The sequence below is a fragment of the Barbatula barbatula genome (assembly GCF_947034865.1).
Source record: "Barbatula barbatula genome assembly, chromosome: 25".
Lineage (NCBI taxonomy): Eukaryota > Metazoa > Chordata > Actinopteri > Cypriniformes > Nemacheilidae > Barbatula > Barbatula barbatula.
The window spans coordinates 10,847,022-10,868,849 of record NC_136788.1 but is presented as its reverse complement, the minus strand read 5'-3'; the positions used below and the strand labels follow the sequence as shown (position 1 = coordinate 10,868,849).

The window sequence follows — 21,828 nt, the reverse complement described above, 5'->3', positions numbered from 1 at the left end:
TTACGTGGTCGAGATATCAGAAGCAAGGTAACACAATGTCTTTCCATACAAAGAACAAAATGGGAAAGACAAATATGGCATCAACTCTGCACACTTTAGTGGGAAAACACACAAAAGAGCATACACACCATCACAGAATAACCTCACTAATCTTGTCTCAATGGTTTAAAGCCGCTGAAGGAGCTTAATAATGTAAGAGGAAAACAGCATCGGTACTTTTAAGGACATATTCACAGAGATTAGCCTGCTTCCACCATACCGGACAACACTGAACACAAAGGACACCCTTTCACAATACAAATATGATCATGAAACATGTCGTGTTGTAGTGCCTAGGTATTGTTCTGGCTTTTGGCTGAATCTAGTAACTGTGTATAAGCACCTATTGTATTATTGCTCCTGAATGACATATTGCTTTACTGCTCCCTGAACTCTTTGTAAGTCGCCTTAGACAAAAGCGTCTGCCAAATGACTCAATGTAATGTCAACGTTAATTTGACATACATTATAAATAAGATGATTGGAGTAAAAAGGACAATTGTAGGACATTGATTAGGCTTTGAGTTGACGTGATCAAAGATTCAAAGCCGTTTTCAGAGTTGGAGACTTCAGGGCATTTGTAAAGACCCTGCATAAAGTAGGCCTACTTATACAATGCACGACTTTAGTACACAGTTATGGTATAGCCCATGTAAATTGATGTAATAAATTAGTAGAAGTAGGCCAAAGTCCTACGACAGCGGAGCAAAACAAAAACATTTTTTGAATACGAATCTTTTGTGAGACGTTGTGGTTTGATTTCTTTAATTCATCTTAATTTTCACTGCCAAAACAGCACATAGTCATTTACAATAAAGAGCCTAAATTTTACAAAACCAGGCTAACGCAGTTGTCAGGCAGATACTAAAAATTCGAAATCAAGAAAACATAATAAAGAAAACAAACCACTCCCCCACACTTAATCAAGCATAACAAAGAACATACAGATTGTTATGCGTCAGCAATTGTCTTAATCGTTGTTAAATAAGTGTTTTAGAGCAACACGCGCAAATGACCACTAGGTGTCACCGCGGAGACGGGTACATTTGATTCAACTGTTTTGTTTCATTGTTTCAAGAAGCCTCGATCTGCCCACCACTAACATAAACAGCCATTTTTAAACATCTGTGTATTCATACCAACAAATATAAAAAAAATACCTACAGTCTGTAACACATCGTTGAAAACCTCATCGAAACGAACGGCTGTGATCGGTCCGTTTTAGGCTGCGCAGAGAAACGCAACGGGTATCACGTGGCAAACCTGTCTATGACGTGACGTCCGGCAATTTCACATAAATACTGAACTTAAATATACATTTAAGTTAATTCTAAACCAAAAAGATTTGAAATAACACCATTATTATTTAGGCATACAGTAACTATCCAATGATATGCTAACTTTCAGCCGCTAAGCCCCGCCCCAACAAGAGTTTCTGTTTAAAATTGGTAAATGATTGTTCATTTAAAAGTGTTCAATTGTATTTTCTTAACGAAAAAAACGTTTTCATGGTTTAATATTAGTATAGTTTTCATTTGCACACATTTGCTCCAAACAAGGGCACTCAGAAGCCAGCCTATGTAGGCGTGTTCGAACGGCGCCATTTTGACTGGGTGGGAATGGTACTAGAAGCTCACTGCATGCGTGCACTATTAAGGGCCCTAGACGTCTATTTTACGAAGTGATATAAAACATGGATTCATCATCGACCAGTTCTAAACTCATCTATAAAAGTAAGCCGTTCGTTTTGCGTAAAATGAATCGTTAACGTGATTATACGATTGTGTTAACTGAGTGTTTGTGTGTGCAGTGCCTGATGAGGACATAAAAAAACTGATACAGCTGCGATCAACCAACTCGGCGCTTTTTGATGGGAGGAAAAATTCCTCAAAAACAGCCTGGGGGTGCGTTATTATCCCCATTTAAGTGCTTTTGATCTCCCACAGTTTATAGTTTTATTAAAAGTTGTTATATTTATTTTTCAGCGCAATACTAAGAGAAATGGGGCTTGAGGAAAAGATGACAACTGAACAGATTGCCAAAAAGTGGGAAAACCTAAAAGCAAGATATAAGGTTAGCCCCATTGCCATTTAATGCTTATGTCTTGAAAGTTAAGTTTCATTTAAAGAGCAAAGTTTACAGTTTAATATCCTTTCCAATTTATTACAAGGATGCTAAATATCCTCCCAGTGGTGTGGAGAAGAACCCCACATGCTGGAAATGGTTTAATCTCATGGATGATGCACTGAGTGAGGAATTCGAGGAGAAGATAAACCAGACTTCCTCAATTGTTGTCAGTAATGAAGCACCTCAGCCCAGTAAGAGGTTACGACAGATTAAAGTGGGAGGTGAAATTCTGGAATTCTTGGAAGAGGAAGAAACTCCAATACATGTAACACCAGGGAGCACACCACATTCGGTTAAGCAGGAAAGACTAAAAGGCAAACAAACTGGTAAAGGGAGTCTGGACATTATGAGACCGAAACTTCAAAGAGAGAGACAACTTCTGGCGAAGGAACTTGGAGGCCTGGACAGAGAGAAAGCTCTTTTGGAGCGGCAAAGGGCCCTTGCGGATAGAGAACGAGCTGCGCTACAGAGAGACCGAGCTCAGCTAGAAAAAGACAAAGCTGCGGTCGGAAGAGACAAGGCAACACTGGAACACGACAAAGTCAGACTTGAGAAAGACAGACGAGATTTACACAGGGACAGACTGACTCTTGAAAGAGACAAAAGGTCTCCGGATTTCGCCAATCGTGTAAAAAGCGGTGCAGAGTGTAATGGGTTAGATTGTCGTCATGGCAAGACCAGACAAAATTTAATGAGCTTACTTGAAAAAGTAATTGAAAAGATATGAAGCAAAGATTCGAGGAAGGAAAGGACAATTCAATGAAAATTGCTTAAGGAGTAATGGAAGTCTTATTGGTCTACAGATATATTGACCATCGAACCTTTGTCAGTACATTATTTTTGTATCTCGCGCTCTGTGAGTGTTTGTGTTTGATGAACATGCCCACATCTGATGCCCAGAACGGAATTCAGATACACAGGGACCCAATATATATGGATTTTTTTCAAGATAGAAGATATTTAATGTTTTGTTGATTGTAACTGGAGTGTGACATTTAGATATCTAAACCGTTCTAATATAACATCTGATACCAATGTCTTAAGGTAAAGGATACACTTTGTGCTGTACAATAAATGTAAAACAAATACAAAATGTGCAATTTATGTTCATTCATCTCTTTGCAAGAGATGATGAAAGATGTTTTACTAAAGGGTGCAATTTAGAACATGTGTATGCACCGAAAAGCAGCTGTCGAACTTTTAGTAATAGTATTCAAAATAAGAAATAGAAAAAAAGGACATTAGACAAACAAAAATTAGGACTCAAAGGTATTTTTCATCCAAAGAACCAAAGGTCATATACATGAATGATGATAGATTTAATATTTGTTTGAGTGTACAGGTTTTAGACAGACTTTCTCCAGGCCGCTAGGGGTCGCCTCTCCGGTGTGATTTTCTGTTAGAAACGGGCCAGCGAAAAATACCTGTGCTGCAGAGATACAAACATTCGTGGAAGAAGTTCAAGAAAAAGGAACATTTCATGATATTACGGTTTATCTCATAACGGTTATCTCGGCGATATCGCATCTGTTTCACCTTGCCAATGGCGGAGATGCCTCAACATTGTTAGTGTAAACATATATAATGTTTGCACGCGTGGAAAACTTTCAAACGTGCCTGTTACATTTGTCTCTAAGGCCGTATTCAATTTATTTTTAATAGTTTAGATAATAATTTTAATCCAATATTGCGCTTGATAAATGCATCTGTTTTGGACCATGAATGTATGTTTTTTTTTAACTAATTAAATATGTTGTTAATGTTTTACGTGTGTACATTCACACCATAAAGCTCTCATTGAAATGAACATTGAACTGTTTGTTTCATATACTGTTGTATTATAGGGTCTCACAAGGACACAGAGACGTTGATCAGATGGCGTATGGCTCATGGATATTTATTCTCCGGCTGGAGAAACACATGCAGAAATGGATGGGAGTATGTATCTGATATTTGTAGTCAAACCATGTTTAATTTTCCCAAGGCTTTGCTTTTGTGTTGTTTGAGGTTATTGTGGTTATCTACAGCGATCAACTTCTTTTCTTTTCTTTTTTGACTGTAGGCTGTTCATAAAAGAAACTAAATCGGACTTGGGTGGAAATATTACTGCTCAAAGAGCAAAGAAAAAGTGGGAGAATTTAAAATGCAAATACTCGGTAAGTTGTGCGAATGGTGTCCGTTTTATTTATGTATCAATATAAATGTCATTGATCTGTCATTATTGTGTTTCCATCTTGATTTATCAAACATTTGTTGGCTGGAGTATTTGACAGGCCCTAATCAAGGCAACAAATGATTTCCTTTTCTCCTTTGCACATGATCAGCTGCTGTTTTAAAAGCCTCAATCATAGCTTATATTTAGGGATCTGGTCGGAGTGAATGCATCATATGCTACATTACTGACATGAAGGATAATTCAAATGATGTAGCTTCATTAAGTGACTAGACATTTGATCTGGCGATAAAACAAGTTAATAAATCCCATAGACTTGCGTTGACTGAATCGTATATAGTCTAGAATACAAATGGACAAGCTCTACTTATTATGTTCAGAAGATGCAAAAGTATATGTGGACAGCATGCCCTTAATGTAGATTTCTAACCAATCTTTTTATCTAGGTTTTAAAAGCTCTCGCCCAAGATGTTGAAACAGTAAAACCCGACTCCTGGCGATGGTTCAGACTAATGGAAAAGGCTGTTGATGGAGATCCTAGTGAGGTCGACTCTCAACAAACAACCCTACTGAGCAACCTAGACGACGAATCTGAATCTGAATGTGCAGGCCAGCCCAGCAAGAAGATGTATCAGGTTGAAATGGGGAGTGATATTCTCGAATTACTGACACATTCTGTAATCGAGGTCAACACGCAAGAAAACGTGCAGGTGGAACCTGAGCAAGTAAAGCCGATGGAAAGCATTAGGAGTCCTCCAGAGAATCAGGATGAGCTACACATTGAGAGATCAAAGCTCAAGAAAGAGAGACTGCTTCTAGAGAAGGAACATGCAGATCTGGACCGAGAGCGAATGCTTCTGGAGCGCGAGAGATCTGTTGCAGCGAGGGAGAAAGCAGCGTTGGAGAGAGACCGATTTCAGCTAGAAAAGGACAGAGCTGCGATTGACAGAGAGAGAGCGTCTCTGGAACAGGACAGAGCGAGATTAGAGCGGGATAGGGCGGCTCTTGAAAGGGACAGAGAGACTTTTACCACAATGACTCTTGGGACAAACGGACACGTGCAGCCGGGCTCTCCTCATGTGGAGGATAGGAAGCGGTTAATATTTTTGTTTGAAAAATTAATCGAGAGATTTTGAGATCACAGTACACAGAGTCATTCTGTGAGAATGGTTTGTGGTTAGGAGGGTACTTAAAATTAAAAAAGTACTTCACGTTCGTTGTGTTTTAAAGTTTAGTTGTCTTCACCAAGAGGACACTTTTCAGGAGTTGTGCAAAATGGAAATGAAAACATATACTGCACCTGCTTCAAAACTGTTATTTTGTTGAACTTTTTTTTTTTTACAATTCTCGTTTACAGTAAGCTGTTAATTTGTGAAGCACTGCATCTGGTTGAACTTCAGTTGTTGTTTAGAATTAAACATTTGTCTTTTTGCTTTTTTGTTCAACAGAAAATTATTTATTAAAGTAAGGGTTTAATAGGTGAGAATGTAATGATTACATTTTCATTTAAACAGTGTTAAAAAGTATTAAAATAGTTGTAATATAGTGATGAATACTATAATAACCATAGAGATATATAATATATAAAATTTATAAACCATTTATGGATCGTTTGTTTTTGATGTAATGCAATGTGTATACACAATTTGAGTCAAAAAAAAATTCACATACTGTGTATATTTGCATCTCCTCTTTGCCCTGCCTCTCTGAAACATGCAGATCTTTTACAAAGCTCATCGCTCTGAAAAGCGAGGTGTGATATGATTGGCCAGTTAACCAGTGCGTAGTGATTGGTCGAATACTGCAACAGTGTGATGGAATTGTAATGATTCTTACCATATTTCAAATACAGGTTCCAAAGCAACTGCACTGCTTTCCTGTATCTCAGTAGTAAGAACATTGCATTAACAATGCAAGGTTGTGGGTTCAATCCCAGGGGATTGCAGATACCTATGTATGGGATAATGCTATGTAAGTTGTTTTTGTCTGCCAAATGTGTAAATGTACGCCCACCTCACTTGCGTTTACAAATGAACTGACGTAGATTTGTGGGAGTGTGGTGACACAAGGCATTTCAGGCAGGTCTGGGTGAGCATTCCCTTTTAGATAGTATGCATCTTTTGTTTCCATACTATTTTATCAATTTTACGTGTCTTAATACATGCATGGGCAACTTATAACACGCCAAAGACACAGAAAAATAGGTATTCACGCCTTATGATCCCTTTAAATAAATATTTTAATGTTTTGCATCGACCAAATATATTTTTAATTTTGTTAGCATTGATAATCAGTTCAGATAATCTTTTGAACTTCACAACATACTGCAAGCTCAGGCAGTAACAATGAATTCAATAGCCATTTATATATCGATTTTGACATCAAAATATCAAAAGATATATGGAGGTAACAATTACATTTTGGGCCATTTACTTATTTAATTTTATTCTTTTTTTTGTGTGCAAAATTAGACCAACAAACCGAAAATGTTGAGGTTACTGTGTAGAAGAATGTTCATGCTAACAATAAAATATGCTTAAAACTGTACATTTTTGGGACGATACAAAAATATCATTTATTTTAACAATGCAAATGATTTACTGAAACTGCGCACAAGATTTTCATATGCATATATAAATAGTTTTTACTTTTCAGCTTTGGTCAGAAACTATTTCCTCATCCGTAAAATAATATTAATCTTTAATATGTAAGACATCGACTGTTTCAATCATACTGAAATCTGATTTTGTTCAATATAAAATATGAGCTATTAAGCAAAATTCTACTTAACATTTGAAGTGTCATCACACAAAACAGCTGCATACACACACCGTGGCAGAAATAAGTAAGTTCCTGTCAACAGCTTTCTTTAGCATTTGTCCACATCCCATTATATTTGCATTTTTTTTTATTTTTATCAAGGTCAGTTCAGCATTGCCAAGTACTGACCATGTACTATTTATGTAACGAAAAACTGCTTATGAGTGCTTGACTTGTTCTTCTCGGAACTCCCCGTGACCTCAGCACCACATAGATCTGCCGTATATAAGGTGTAGATGATGCATCGGAGACTGATTTGGCAGAACTTCACATCTGCACAACATAATCTTTTCTTGACTTCTGAAATATTTGATCTTGAGGTCATCTGAACTAGAAGTAGGTTCTTTTAAGAAATTCCATTATTATTGGTTTTAAATCCACACAATACAATACAACATGTACCCAATTATATATATTTCTTTACAGTATGGACAACTCACCAGAAATGTTGGACTTTGATTCTTTAGAGGAAAACAGGTAAGGAAAACTTTCTATACCAATCATATTGAAAACATTTGAACAAACTGTTAATACGTTTTATTCAATACATTTAGTCCAGAGAACAGCGGGATATTTCTTAGACAGTGGGAAGCACAGGTTCGGCCTTTCATCGAGATGATTGACTACATGAGGACAATTGGCATTGAGAAGGAACTTGCGTTGCCCTCCATTGCGGTGGTGGGAGACCAGAGCTCAGGGAAAAGCTCTGTTCTGGAGGCTCTGTCAGGAGTGGCTCTACCTCGTGGAAGTGGTGAGTTATTATATTCCAGGTCTTAAAATGTATGAATGTAATAAATGAAATACAAATACCTGTGTGCTGTTTATTTAAGATGGGACAAGCACACGTTTTGAAGTTAAACATTCACGAAAAGACAAATATGTAAATTGTAAACCTAAATAAAAACGATCTCCTTATTGCGGTCTAATATGTGAGCTTACTCCGTATCTATTAAAATCATCTTGTTGATTAAACATCATTTAAAAATACTGGTTTCATTGTGAGGAAAGCTTATTTTTTTGCAAATTATGCTTGTTTTCATTTTAATATTAAATATTGAAATCTTAAGTGTGATTTATTTGGCTTAAACTAAGTATTATGTATTATTGCAAACCTGAAATTTCATGAAAGATCTAAAGATATTTTTGTCAGTTGAGGTTATTCACATTTATTGCACTTATAGATCATTTATAGACTGCATACCCTAAATTATTTGAATTGAGTGCTAAATAAATTTGCGTAAATATGTTTTTGAAAATTTAAAGTTTGGTTTTCCAGGTATCGTCACTCGCTGCCCACTGGAGCTTAAACTCAGAAAGCTGAATGATGGAACAGCCTGGACGGCGGTAATTTCCTACAAAGAAGTCAGAGAGACGTTTCATGATCCCAAAAAAGTTGAAGGTTTTGTCAGAAAAGGTCAGGATTCAATCTACAAATTCTAATTATGTTGTTTACCATATTGCATCAATGATGACTGAAACCCATGTAAAGTTAAATGTTATAGTGAGTATCTGTATTGTAATGTCTTTACAGCGCAGGATATGCTTGCTGGAGATGGAGTGGGAATCTGTGATGAACTCATCAGTTTAGAGATTACATCACCTGATGTGTGTGACCTCACACTGATCGATCTACCTGGTATAACACGAGTACCTGTGCAAGGTCAACCTGAAGACATTGGGGACCAGGTGATTTGTGCTTGTTGAATATAAAAACTTTTCGGATCTTAGTTTGTACAATCACCGTGCACATCATGGACACGTTTTTAGAATGACCTGACAACAATGTTTGGTCTCAATGTTTTTTTATTGCAGATTAGACGCCTTATTTTGAAATTTATCGAGAAGAAAGAAACCATCAATTTGGTTGTTGTTCCCTGCAATGTTGACATTGCAACCACAGAAGCTCTTAGAATGGCGCAGGGTGTGGATCCAACCAACTCGAGGACTTTAGGTATAACTTTTCATATAAATATTTTTATTCAGTTTTAATAAGAAACTTAAAAAACGACCAACCTACACCGGTATGTTTCCAATTTTTAGGTGAAATATATTTTGTTACAATAAAGTGACTCTGAAAGCCATATAAATGAGGTTGAACTGCACATGAATCATTGATGTCTTTGTTCACATTTTTTTTTTCTTCAGCAATATTGACAAAGCCAGACTTGATTGATAAAGGAGCAGAGGCTGACGTCTTAAAAGTTCTCCAGGGTAAAGTCGTTCCTCTTAAGAAGGGGTACAACATGGTCAGATGTAGAGGCCAGAGCGACATCAACGAAAATGTTTCTTTGGCCGAAGCTACGAGACAGGAGAATGAGTTCTTTGGGAACCACCCACAATTCAGGTATAATGTGGATTTGTAACGTATATATAAATCAGTTATTTGATGTAATGATGGAGGCGATTCAGGAGTGTTTCTTCCATCAGTTATCTTCTTAAAGAGCAGAGAGCCACAATACCTTGCCTCGCCACTAGACTCACAAAAGAACTAGTTCAACATATCAAGGCAAGTCTGCATTTTTATGCGTGTTTCATAAATATGTTATTTCAGCTAAGAAGTAAAAACATGATGACATTTTAAGCTGGGTTCACACCAAACACGCTCTTTATTACTCACTTGAAAAGCGAAAAACATCACGCGACGGGGAGTGTCTTCATGCATCTGGACCTCTCAAACAGTAGGTGAGCTCTTCGCATGGATTTCTCGCTTGAGTTTCAATTTTTCAACTTGCCCGGAAGACACGATTGACGCGTGTGATCCACCTGATTTGCCTTATTCGCTCTTGGTGTGAACCCAGCATTATTCCTTTTTTCAGCCTCGACAGGGGAAAGTGTGGAGTGAGCTGTTATTTGCAATTCACAACCTCACCACTAGATGCTGCTAAATCCCCAAATTTTAAGTTAAAAATCTATGTCTGGCCAGACAAAAATCTAAACTTTCAAAATACTTCTTAACAGGATTCTCTTCCATCTTTAAGTGATCAAATTCACATCAGTTTGTCTACCTTGAGGGTTGAGATGAAGGGTTATGATGATGGTCCTCCTTTAGAGCAAGAGCGAATGGGACCATATCTTAGTAAGGTGAGCACAAGATCTGATATTACTACCCAACATATGAAGTAGCCGGACAGAAATATATTTCTGTTTCCCTGCATGTTTAGAAAATGTTGGAGTTTAGTGACCAGATAAGTGAGTTGTGCAGAACAGGAGAATCAAGCAAAGGAAATCTCTACTCACTTCTTCGACCCGTATTCAAGACATGGGAATGCCTGCTGAGTGACTCCAAAGCATTGTGTATTTCATAATCTAACACAAAAACACACGCCAGCATCCTTAAATGATATTTAACCTCATAATTTGAGTTGACTAATGTGTGTTTGTTTTCCTTCAGTCAAGGAGTCAGTAAAGGAGATGACAGAAAACTACGACCAAGCCCATCGCGGCAGAGAACTTGTGACCTTCAGCGACTACTGTGTGTATGAATCAATGGTGAAAAGATATGTTGGAGACCTTAAACAACCAGCTCTAGAAACACTGAAATTTGTTCGAGGTAGACGCGTAGACCCTTTTAATGGATGTTTTTGCATCATATCAGGATTAGATTTCAAAGTATTAACAATAATGCTGCTTATTTGTTTTAATTCTATAGATATCGTACAGAAAGAATTTAGGATTATGTGTGAGTTGTGTTTCCCAAACTACCCTCATCTGAGACACATAATACTTGTAAGTCAAAATTCCAAACAACATTTCTCATAACCTAAGCTGACAAACATCTTCACATGCCATGATAACATATTTTATGCCAACACCCCCTTAGAACCAGATTGACGACATACAGTCAAAGCAAGAAACGAAAGTGGAGAAGAGGATCTACGAGTTCATTAACATGGAGAAACTTGTGTACACACAGGATCCCATTTTTAATCAGAAAATTGTGGATTTCAAATTTGTGGAAAGAAGACAAGAGTATGAATTGACTTCTTTGGATACGGGTGAAAACGCAACCTCGCCCCAAAACTGTGCGGTTTTTGACAGCAGAAAATTGACACCTGAGAAACTTATCATCTATTATGAGGTCGAATTTAAAATCAGTCTTTTGTTTAAATTTGAGCTACTAAGTTACTACGTTTACAAGACCACGGCCCGGTTTCACAGACACGCTTAGCTTAAGCCTTCTGCCTTAGTTGAATTGAGATATTTATGTCGCTTTTATAAAAATGCCTTTAGAAGAAAACCTTACTGGCGTGCATCTTGAGACTAAACAATGGCACTGAGATATTTGAAAATATTTCTGGGCAAGTTTCATTTAGTTTAGACAGGTAAAACATTCATTTTAGTGTGAGACTAGCTTTAAGCCTTGTCTGTGAAATCGGGCCTATATATTTTTTAAATAGAAGTGCACTGAAAATGTTTCATGTTCTCTCACTAAAAACAGATTGTGTATCAGCGTCTGGCCGACTACATTCCCATGGTGATCCTGCTCTTTATACTGAAAGAAGCAGCGGTGATGCTGCGAGCTCATGCCATGGACATGCGGGATGGAGCTGATGTCGTGAAGCTGTTGGTGGAGGACTCAGATGCTGGGAGACGAAGAGTAGAATTACATCAGCGCATGGAGCGTCTGCGTCTGGCACAAGAAAGGATCGATATATACCTCTAAGACAAGACTTCAAAAAGTCATGCTGGACTTTACTGCCTTACAAGTGAAAAGGAAAACGTTGATTTAAATGAATAAAGTTGACCACATTTAAACTAATAAAATCTGATAAAAAACCCTCATCAAGATAATTTATTATAATCTGATTGAAATGTAATCATTGTAAATGGCAACGCATTGATACATGAATGATATTTGTTTGTATACTTGCTGAATAAACAGGATTGGACAAAATTATTTAAATTACTGTTGTTATAGGGGTTAATCCCTTTGGAGAAAAACACGGTGATCAGCTGTTGCAGACGGTTTCATGCCAAAACAAGGTGTTAAGCTTGCTAAGTTATACCAGAACAAGTTTAGCCGTATTAGTTAGTAAGAAAACCTGTAAAATAAGTGACTAAAAATTAACCCATATGTTTATATTTGACCCCATAATTGGTTAAACATTTTTGGGCTGAAACAACCGGGGTGAAGTTATAACCCACCAGCTGGGTTTATCCCGTTTGACCCAACACTGGGTTGAAAACAAGTGAAAAGCTTATTTTTTACTAAACATTTAAATGTCTTCCATTTGCCAAGCATCATTACAAGTGACTTCATGAAGGTAGATCTAATGAGAAATACAAAGTGTTGCAAAGAGGAAAAGATACAAGAAGTATCACAATACATGTTTTTGTCTTTATTAGTTTTAGGTGAAGTAAAGTAACACATTTCTATTGTGCCAGTAAAGTTGTACAACTCTGACATTATAAACTTGCTTTCCGGACAATTATTTGTGAAATAGGCTATAAATGTTCTTATCTAAAACAAGATGCATTGCTCAATGATATTTCATGACACCACTTTGGGAGGCATAACACCTTGCAAACCCTGCATATCACTCATTCTTCACATGCTTAAGATGTCTCTCCAGTAGATTCTTTAAATCCAGTAACTAATTATCGATTATTTGCCTATATTTTACTTTTTTTTATCTATTCTATTAAATTGGTTAATATCATTCCATTACTTATACTTATATATGTAACTTTAAATGAGTTTAAATGTACATCAAACTATCAGAAATAAACCCAATGAAAACAAAAGTGCTGTGCAAACAAGCCAGCACACAAAATGTGAGAGTAGAATAATCTACTACTCAATACAATCATAACATGATTTACATGACTTGTAAAGTGGTCATATTAATTATGTATTTTCAGATATTTCTATCTGTAGGTCCCTCAAATAAATGTGCAATTTCTTCGTGAGCAATGGTCAAACGGTCAAGGTGAGCCCGTAACTCTATGCGCCTTCTACTGACGTCAGAATCCTCTGACAGAATCTCACGCACATCCAACTGCTCCAGTACTGTCAGCATATCATTACACAGGAGCTCAGAAGCCTCTTTCAACAGGAAATACTGCATCATCATGGGTACCTGGTCAGATATGCGCTGAACCATGATCTAAAACAAAATGAAGATCAATATCAGTTTACATCTTCAGATGTCTAAATACCTTAAACATTACATGTGTGCATATATGCACATCAGTCATTAATGAACAAAGCTTCATATAAAATGCTGCTATGGTCCAGAATGCTAAATGGCCAATAGCTATGCGATATTCACACAGCTAAGACTTTTTTATGATTATTAATTTTGTTGCAAAGCAACATTCCCAGTCACTGACTGTATCTTCCCATAGAGGTGCAATGACAAAATAAATAAGAAAAGGTTTGTCTAATAAAATAATGCTGGTAACTTGTGTTCTTAATGTTTGATTATGCAGTAATGTGGTAACAATTTAAGGGGTACACTTGCGTCATACTGACTGATGAATTGCAAGCAATCTGTCAGTAATGTATATATTTTTTTTAATTTTTTTTATATTTAGTAGTAGGTATAAATGATAAGGTACCTCAAAATAAGCCTTCAGCATTTCACCATATTTGGATGCTACATCACAGAAAGGTAGTTGAGTTTCAGAAAACAATTCATTCCCACTCTTGTTCAGTGCATTCAAGTAAATATCATCCTGAGTGTAGATCATGTTTTCCATTTGAAAGTGTTCCACAATTCTGTCATTAGCTTTGCTTTGCTGACTTGACTGGATGTTTTCAATCTTGTTCTATGGTTTTAAGTAAATAAGGTAAAAGGTAGATACAAAATTTAAGAATGAACATAACCTGTTTTTATTTGCCCCTGTGTCAGTGTAATATTTACCATTGTGATTTTTAGAAGAGCAGGGTATCTTTGGAAACACTCATTAGCCAGGGTCAAGAACTGCCTGAGGATGATGCCTAAGAAGAAGATGAAACAAACGTTTCAAAAATCAATTACTACTATTTCAACTTTCAGCTCTGTACTTTTCCTGTTGTTGATTTACAAATAACCAGAATAGCCCAAACATAAAGATGTGTGATGGTACCTCTTATGGCATTGAGTAAAACCACAGCTGGGTCCTTAAGTTCGGCAACTTGGTCCTGCAAAATCATCTCGAAAACCCTGTAGCTGCTGAAACCAGCCAGTTCCCGTCCTCTTTTCTTTACTATTTGATTTTGGATCTCGCCAGAAGACTGGGTAACTTGTTTAAAAACAAGATGTATTTCTCATTTAATCAATTTACTTTTATGCATAACTGTTATACTTGTTTTACACCTACATATTAAATCAGTGCGTAAGTACAGCAAAATCAAATTTACACAACTTTTTACAAGGTTTCTGCTGTTTGCGTTTGAATTGTTTTATTTCCGGAAGAACTTGATAACGTAAACAAATAAATAACTGAGATGCCATTAGTTAATACTTTCATATGAGTGTTAAGATGAGCACCAAAACAAATATGCACTGTTTACACACTGCAATGTGAAAAACATGTTTTAGAAAAGTATAACAGTAAATGTTTTAAAATGTTGAATAAATACTAACAGGATGACATTTTCCTTTTAAGATTATCATTCCACCTCGTGTACTCTCTCCGAAGCTGAGAAAACAGATTCTCTTTAATGATCAGGTCCCCTGATGATAAGGACTTTATTTTATCATTGAAATCTGTTAAGGTCTGTAGAAAAAAAAACGAATTAGATCCCAATACAAAGCTGTAATGATCTGAGAAACAAAAAACTTGTTCTTACTTTAATGAGGAATTGTTTGGCCCCCTGAGCATCCTCTGGGGGTCCACCTACAAACACCTTTAGCTCCTTTTTCAGTTTTATTGACTGTCTTTGTATCTCTTCTTCGAGCCGTGGCAATGATTTCTGAGCAAGAAAATAAATCTGTTAAACATATCTGTATGAAATAGCCTATATCTCTTCTAAATTGTCATACTTTAAAGACATTGTGAAATATAAGAACTTGTGCAAAGTAGGAGACAGGGACATACTTTTATATGATTAACAAGCTGCTCAGTCAGTTCGGTGGCAAGATGTTTAATTGTAGCTTTGTTTTCAGTCAAAAGACATCTGTTGAAAAAGAGAAGGAACTTGTTAAATCAGTTGTAACATAATTTTGGGAATGTATCTCTTTAATAAAAGTTAATATAAACAACATTTGTGATCTTAACTTATTTTTAGTATTTCATTTAGATAGAAACCTAAAATGTTCATGATTTTTAAAGAAATCGTTCTCCAGTTCTAAAGCCTCCTCCAGAGGAATATCTTCAACGATCTGTTGTTGACCTCTACATTTAACCATGATGTAACCTTTGCGGAGATGAATAACTTTGTTCTGAGCGATGGCCAGAATGTCTCTCTCTGTTCCTCTGTCTATGAGGTCAGGTTTGGTCAAAACAGCTGTGATACGGAAAAGGTATATAATGTAAAATTTGGACAGGATTTTTACAGATTTATGGTAAGATGTTGTGTGATGATTATTTGCTACATTACCAATAGTCCTTGTACCATCAGGATCTTGATCCCGTGCCATTTTCAATGCTTCTGTTGTTGTGACATCAACGTTACATGGGACTACAACCATGATTATGATTTCAGGCATTCTAATAAAGTTTAGGATCAGAGCTTTGATCTACAAGACACAAAATCATTCAAACTGGGTGTGCAGGGTACAAATCTCTGTTTTTAAAACCAGATAAATACAAACTTGGTTTCCAATATCCTCTGGTTGTCCTTGTAAAGGAACTCTGGCAATTCCAGGTAAATCGATCAGTGTGAGGTCACACACATCTGGTGATCTGATCTCTAAAGTGATGATTTCATCAGAGATTCCCGACCCTTCTCCAGCCAGTTCATTCTGAGCTGTTTAACACATTCACCGCAAAAAAACAGTCAGACTACTTTGACAAATACCAAAAACACTTGTCCAAAGGGGCATCAGTCAGTTATTATAAATTTTTTTATCAAACAGATATTCATTTAACATTTCGATTGGGTCATAAATGTTCCGTTGATTGTGTTTTATTTCAAACTTTTTGTAGTGCATTCTGGAATTTATGTACACTGTAAAAAAATCCTGTAAAGAAATTACATCTTCGGGCAGCAGGTGCGTTCACTATACATGTTTTTCCATTTTTCTCAAATTTTACTTTTTTAACCTTATTTTTTAAACCCAGTAATATTCTTTAAATTACGTTTTTTTCCAGAGGAAGTTGCCAAATTCCCTTCACCTACCAGTCACCTGCCCTGTATTATCATCCTTGTTACCTAGTTCCCTTCTGCTTATTGGCCCGTGTCGGTTCATTGCGTTATCCACGCCTTATCGTGTCTGGATTCCCGTGGTCCTGTGTGCCGTTTATTTGGACGATAATATTTAATAACCGGGAACTTCATTGTTTTGCCCCCTTAAGGGAAGTGTTCTGTTTAAGTCTTGTTTTAGTGTGATGTTTGCCACATCGTGGGTCTATTGTTTTATTAAAGCCTGTTTTGTTTTCAACTGCGTCTGCTTTCCGCATATAAAGTCAAACTTTCCAAACAAAGTTTTTAACATTAGATTGATTTTAATAGTCTGAATAGGATTTTTCAGTAGTGCCAAAATGTAGGTGTAAATTCCGATGGTTTGGGACATTTTTAACATTAAGATTGTCAAAAGTCTTCTACCTGAATTCATATAAAAAGAGATTTATTATCCTTAGTTTATTTTCATTTGATTTTTAAATACAGGCTATACATTATACAACGCAGATTTACTAACCGTTATTGACGTGTTTTTCAACTAATGCTGGATCCTCAAAAACAACTGTCCTCGGATCGTATCTTACAAATTCCCCCCTGTTCTGGATACCTGCACATGTTGTTTACATCAAATAAGGATGATGAATGCAACATTTTGTGGATGCATAAAACAAAGAATTAAGCATTGACAGATTCGGAGTTAACTTGTAGTCTATATCATGACTTGAACTTGTACCACAACTTGTGCTAAAATAAATGTTCTGGTAGTTTTACCGACGTGACCATTCCCAAATCCTACGCGGTAAGACAGAGTGGCCTTCCAGTTGACTCCCTCTGTTACCTTCCTCAGCCTTAGCTCTAATGGACATCTGGTGACAATTCCTAAAATCAACACAGTCAAGTTGATGATTGTCAAACTGGAAAACTGTGTGACAAATAAATATAGTTCGAAATAAAAGCAATTTTATTTTCGTGAAAATATAAAATTACTGACTTAGTTTCAACTTAGACTTAGTATCAGAAAATACATACCACAAAGATGCAAACATTTTATTTATTTGCAGCAAATAAACGACGGACAGTAATGTTAAAATAAACATTAACGACACACATGATAATTCATTCAGTGTTCATTTTCTATCCTCTTTGAACATATTTCTTCAGTTAGACTACAACACAATGCCAGGATCTTTCCAAGAACAGAACATTTTTCTTACCACTTCCTCTTGGTAATGCAACTCCAGACAGTGCCTCCAACACAGAACTTTTTCCGGAACTCTGGTCTCCGATCACGACAATAGTCGGTAGTGACATGTTCAAATCATTCTGAATTCCAATTGACCGCAATTGATCAATCATATCAATGAATGGACGAAGATTCTCCTCTAAGTGATCGTAAAGCTCCCCATTTTCTCGCTGTGAAGATATTTGTTTTTAGGCTATTTATTCACATAGCTAGAAATAAACTATATCTATATATAGGTAGGTAAACTATAACTGTAAATGAAAATGGTCACAAAATACATGTTAAAATTTATTTACATTACATACCTTTCGTGTTGAAAAGCACTTCTGTCTGTTAAACGAGATAAGAAATGCATGTCTAAAGAAATACCGGGAAAATAAGAAGACAAAAAAGTTGTTAGAATGTCTTTCTTTTAGGCTATTCTCAATTGCTTTAATAATGTTGGCTTCACACAAGCGCAGTGTTTGTGTTAAAGAGAAAACATCAACGAGCTTCGCCTCTTCTAGTGGGAAGTTCTGTGCCTCGAGCTCAATACAGTTAATTTGCATTGACTTACACCCGCTGGAGGAAGAAAATATTCAAAATTGTTTATAAAATCGTAGTTGTAGGCCTAGTTAAATGTTATGTTTTAAAATACTGATAAAGAACGAAAAATATTCTTTAAGAGCTTGTATAGGCTACTTGATTTATAAGATCTTTTGTGTACAGTACTAAACTCAACTTGCAAAATCAGATAAATACAGCCAATTATGTTTCCAATATCAGGTGGTTGTCCTACAGGGATTCTGGCAATTCCAAGTAAATCGATCAGTGTGAGTTTACAGAAAAATTCACAGTAACCTTTCATTTTGAGAACTGCCAATGTCTACAATTTTCTCACAATCACCGCATAATGTATATAAAAATGGAAGTTTATCAAAAAGGAAAACCATTTTAATTAAATTTATTCATTCCTGTTTCATGCAATTTTGTTTAGTATGTGTAAACCAATTGTACACATAGGCCTACGCTGTAAAAAATTGTTCTGTAAAATAACGGTAAAATACTGGCAGCAGAGACGTCAGTAAATTATTGTAAAGTTATTCATGCTGTGAAATTATTTGACGTTATATTGCTGTTGTAATTAAGACAGTATATAACTGTTTTTAAATAAATCTTTATTGCACAATATTGGCCTTTGGGCGACACATGTCTACATAACGTAAAATATATATCGTATAAAATATTAATAAAATTATAGGCAAATGTTTTAGAAAGGTCTACTTTTTTATTTAAGAGCAGCAACACAAAAAATGAACTCAAGTACCAAACAACCAAGTCTTTCAGTAGCAAAACAAATAATTTAAACCTGGCAATAACAATGGCAATAAAACAGGTGTAATAACAGAGGCTACCCCCTCTAAACAAACACGAGAGTACATGTATTAAGAGTTAAGAGATACTGGTGCTGGCATTCAACAATGTAATAAGGAACTATCCATCAATCTGATGCAGATGACTAAAACGTTGGTTTGCTTGTTTTTCTTCCTGATGTATTCCATGGAACACTGTAAAACAGCAGAAATCACAAAGAACTCATCAAAATAATTTAGATTTACAGAATCATTGTACAACAACAACCTAGATAGCAATGTGATACTTTTATTCAGTGCGTGCATAATTATTACAAAAACAAACAAACAAAACAAACAATCAAACATATGGAGAGCTTTCAACGGTCTCTAGTAGGCTACTAGAGCAGATATTTCGTTATTGTTGACATGATGGTCATTACTTATTTCAATTAATATCAATCAATCAGTCAGACAAATATTGATATTCTTGACTGGATAACTAAAACGCCTTTCAAACACAATCCGCATTTAACGCAACAAACATCGCAATATGAAACGTCACGTTAGGTGAATGGCAGCTAGCAATAGACTGTTTACGTTGGCCAGTTTGCAATACCACAGTTTTGAAAATTCAGAGATGACAAAACAAGCCGATAAAACACGGGGTCCGTAAAATGCAAGTAAATATGAACATTTGGGTTATATCTCGGAGACGACGAGCCCTTTTTAAATCGCGTAAGTTACTAACGCTTGTTAAGCAGCTATTTCAAACACTTCATAATACTTCCTTTCTGAACCACTCTCGATAAAAGTAAAAAAGTGTTTTGAACGTGCAAATGCAGGTTGGTGCAGATGAAGCACTATATGGTCCGTCCTCCTCGCGTGGGTTCTTTGGGCTGTGAAGTGTTATTAAAATGATAGAAACATGCAGTTTTGTTGGTCTAAACAAAGAAAGACGTAATGTCCATTCTTATTGAAGCAGGGTCTGAAGGGGTTAACACAGCCCATAATGCATTGCATATACAGTACAAAACCGTATTACCGTTGACAGATGGCTGTAAATTAACAGTAGTTTCTTAAACTGCGAAATATTGCCCAGGATGCAAAAGTATATTAATGTTTTAATAAAAACCAGTATGTTGCTGTTAGAATTTGGCTGTTTTTTAACAGCAATTTTTTACAGTGTACAGTAATGAAAAAAATATATTTCATCACAGGTTAGCCAAAGGACAAAGGCACCAAAATATCAGATCAAAATATCTCAAAATAAAAAATATGCTGTTTTTTATTGAATTTGGCAAAAATAAGCTTATTGATTCAATCATGATATACATTTGAAGAAGTTGGTAGTGTTTCTCTTTGTTGACATTTATGGTTTGTACTTTTGTTGTAGACAAAAGACTGAATGACAACATGTATAGGCCATCATTTTTAATAGATAGTCAAATCTGGCTATGCCAGATTTGCTTACAAATGAAAGAAGACCATGCAGAGAACGGTTTTGTTACCAAATTAACGAAACTGATGCAAATTTTCTCGGCATAGAGAAGGTGACACACCTGAAACTTAAAAAAGTCTGCAAGTTTATGAATCTGTTCAAATTTTAAAAGTCTAGTAGTGTATTCCAGCCATTAGATGCTGTGTGATGACTATAGTATGGCTACATTACCAAGAGTTATTGTGACATCAGAATCTACTTCCTGTGCCATTTTAAAAGCTTCTGTTGTTGCAATGTCATTATTGCATGGAACCACTGCCATTATTAAAGTTTCAGGTTTCCTAATAAATCTCATGATCAGGGTTTTGATCTAGAAGACACAAATCCATTAAAACTGTATGTAAAACTTAGCTTGAAAAACACGAAAATACCAACTTGGGTTCCAATATCTGGTGGTTGTCCTTGTAAAGGAACTCTGGCAATTCCAGGTACATGATCAGCGTGAGGCTAAACACATTCAGTGATCTAATTTTCTAAAATAATAATTTCCTCAGAGATTCCTGCCCCATCTCCAGCCAGTCTGAGCTGTTAAACACATACACAGCATTATAAACTATGTTTCCCAAACTGCATTACATGTGTTAACAATGTCAACTAATTTGTATGTGTGTTTTTATGGATTCAGTGGTTTTTAATATTCTGATAATAAAGTGTCTCAGTTGAGCTCCGGCAGTCACGTGACCGTTTCTGTTTACTGTAAGTGAGTGATAGTTCACCTAACAATACAATTCTGTCATCATTTACTCATGTTATGATGTATAGACAGAACCCAAGCGCAGGGAGAGGTTTGCTAAATAATAAAACTTTATTAAAACAAAGACCCTCGATGGGGAAAACATGAACACAAACAAGACTGAAAACTAAAACTTCCCACAAGGGGGATAAAACAAACAAGGTCTTAAGAATAACAAACTATAAGTCCACAAACTTGAGTCCAGGGAACAGGAACACGGGTAATCCAGACAGACTAGGAAGGGTAAATGTGCAAAGTGTGCAAAATGAACCGACAAGGGACAGAGGGGAAACTGGGGCTTGATAAAGGTAAACAACTCACCCTATTGTCATTGAGAAACCGGTTTAACTTTCTTCTGCAGAACGCAAAGTACACATCCATCCTACAGAAATGAGCAAAGGCAAAGCACAATGACAAAACAAAACGTCCTTTTCCTAAGATTGTGTACAGTTATTTCATTAATGCAACTATTTAAATTTCCTTATTGCTGTACATCTGAATGCTGCGTCACAACCTTACAGTGTTCAACATTTTACAACCCTTCTTAAAATAGTGCTATCATGTTTCAAAATGGTGCTGTTTAAGCAACA

The 21,828-nt window shown here is 36.1% G+C and overlaps 4 protein-coding genes across 6 annotated transcripts; 3 read left to right on the top strand and 1 right to left on the bottom strand.

Moving 5' to 3' along the window:
* The first annotated feature begins 1,586 nt into the window (after nt 1-1,586).
* On the top strand, nt 1,587-3,244 carry LOC306890110 (uncharacterized protein). Its single transcript, XM_079449626.1, has 4 exons — nt 1,587-1,772; nt 1,850-1,943; nt 2,025-2,112; nt 2,210-3,244. The coding sequence occupies exons 1-4, from the start codon at nt 1,733-1,735 to the stop codon at nt 2,891-2,893; spliced, it is 906 nt and encodes a 301-aa protein (XP_079305752.1). The 5' UTR covers nt 1,587-1,732; the 3' UTR covers nt 2,894-3,244.
* On the top strand, nt 3,193-6,885 carry LOC306890111 (uncharacterized protein). Of its 3 annotated transcripts, none has more exons than XM_079449629.1 (4): nt 3,193-3,210; nt 4,011-4,104; nt 4,229-4,322; nt 4,786-6,587. In XM_079449629.1, exons 2-4 carry the CDS (start codon nt 4,049-4,051, stop codon nt 5,473-5,475), a joined length of 840 nt encoding a protein of 279 aa, XP_079305755.1. In that variant the 5' UTR covers nt 3,193-3,210; nt 4,011-4,048; the 3' UTR covers nt 5,476-6,587. The 3 variants fall into 3 exon arrangements, with proteins under 3 accessions (XP_079305755.1, XP_079305753.1, XP_079305754.1); XM_079449627.1 differs by lacking the exon at nt 3,193-3,210 and adding an exon at nt 3,503-3,731 and having other exon boundaries at nt 4,786-6,885; XM_079449628.1 differs by lacking the exon at nt 3,193-3,210 and adding an exon at nt 3,568-3,890.
* A 527-nt stretch (nt 6,886-7,412) lies between these two features.
* mxh (myxovirus (influenza virus) resistance H) lies at nt 7,413-12,049 on the top strand. Its single transcript, XM_079449791.1, has 14 exons — nt 7,413-7,495; nt 7,586-7,636; nt 7,714-7,910; nt 8,436-8,573; nt 8,691-8,845; nt 8,972-9,110; nt 9,305-9,503; nt 9,587-9,665; nt 10,118-10,240; nt 10,321-10,453; nt 10,551-10,709; nt 10,809-10,885; nt 10,980-11,237; nt 11,598-12,049. The coding sequence occupies exons 2-14, from the start codon at nt 7,587-7,589 to the stop codon at nt 11,820-11,822; spliced, it is 1,932 nt and encodes a 643-aa protein (XP_079305917.1). The 5' UTR covers nt 7,413-7,495; nt 7,586; the 3' UTR covers nt 11,823-12,049.
* A 429-nt stretch (nt 12,050-12,478) lies between these two features.
* LOC306890893 (interferon-induced GTP-binding protein Mx3-like) lies at nt 12,479-18,138 on the bottom strand. The gene is made up of 13 exons (XM_079450909.1): nt 17,979-18,138; nt 17,645-17,843; nt 17,202-17,309; nt 15,901-16,055; nt 15,687-15,825; nt 15,395-15,593; nt 15,185-15,263; nt 14,937-15,059; nt 14,731-14,863; nt 14,231-14,386; nt 14,026-14,102; nt 13,721-13,930; nt 12,479-13,266 (listed from the first exon to the last, which is right to left on the bottom strand). Exons 2-13 carry the CDS (start codon nt 17,784-17,786, stop codon nt 13,018-13,020), a joined length of 1,770 nt encoding a protein of 589 aa, XP_079307035.1. The 5' UTR covers nt 17,787-17,843; nt 17,979-18,138; the 3' UTR covers nt 12,479-13,017.
* Nucleotides 18,139-21,828: the final 3,690 nt, after the last annotated feature.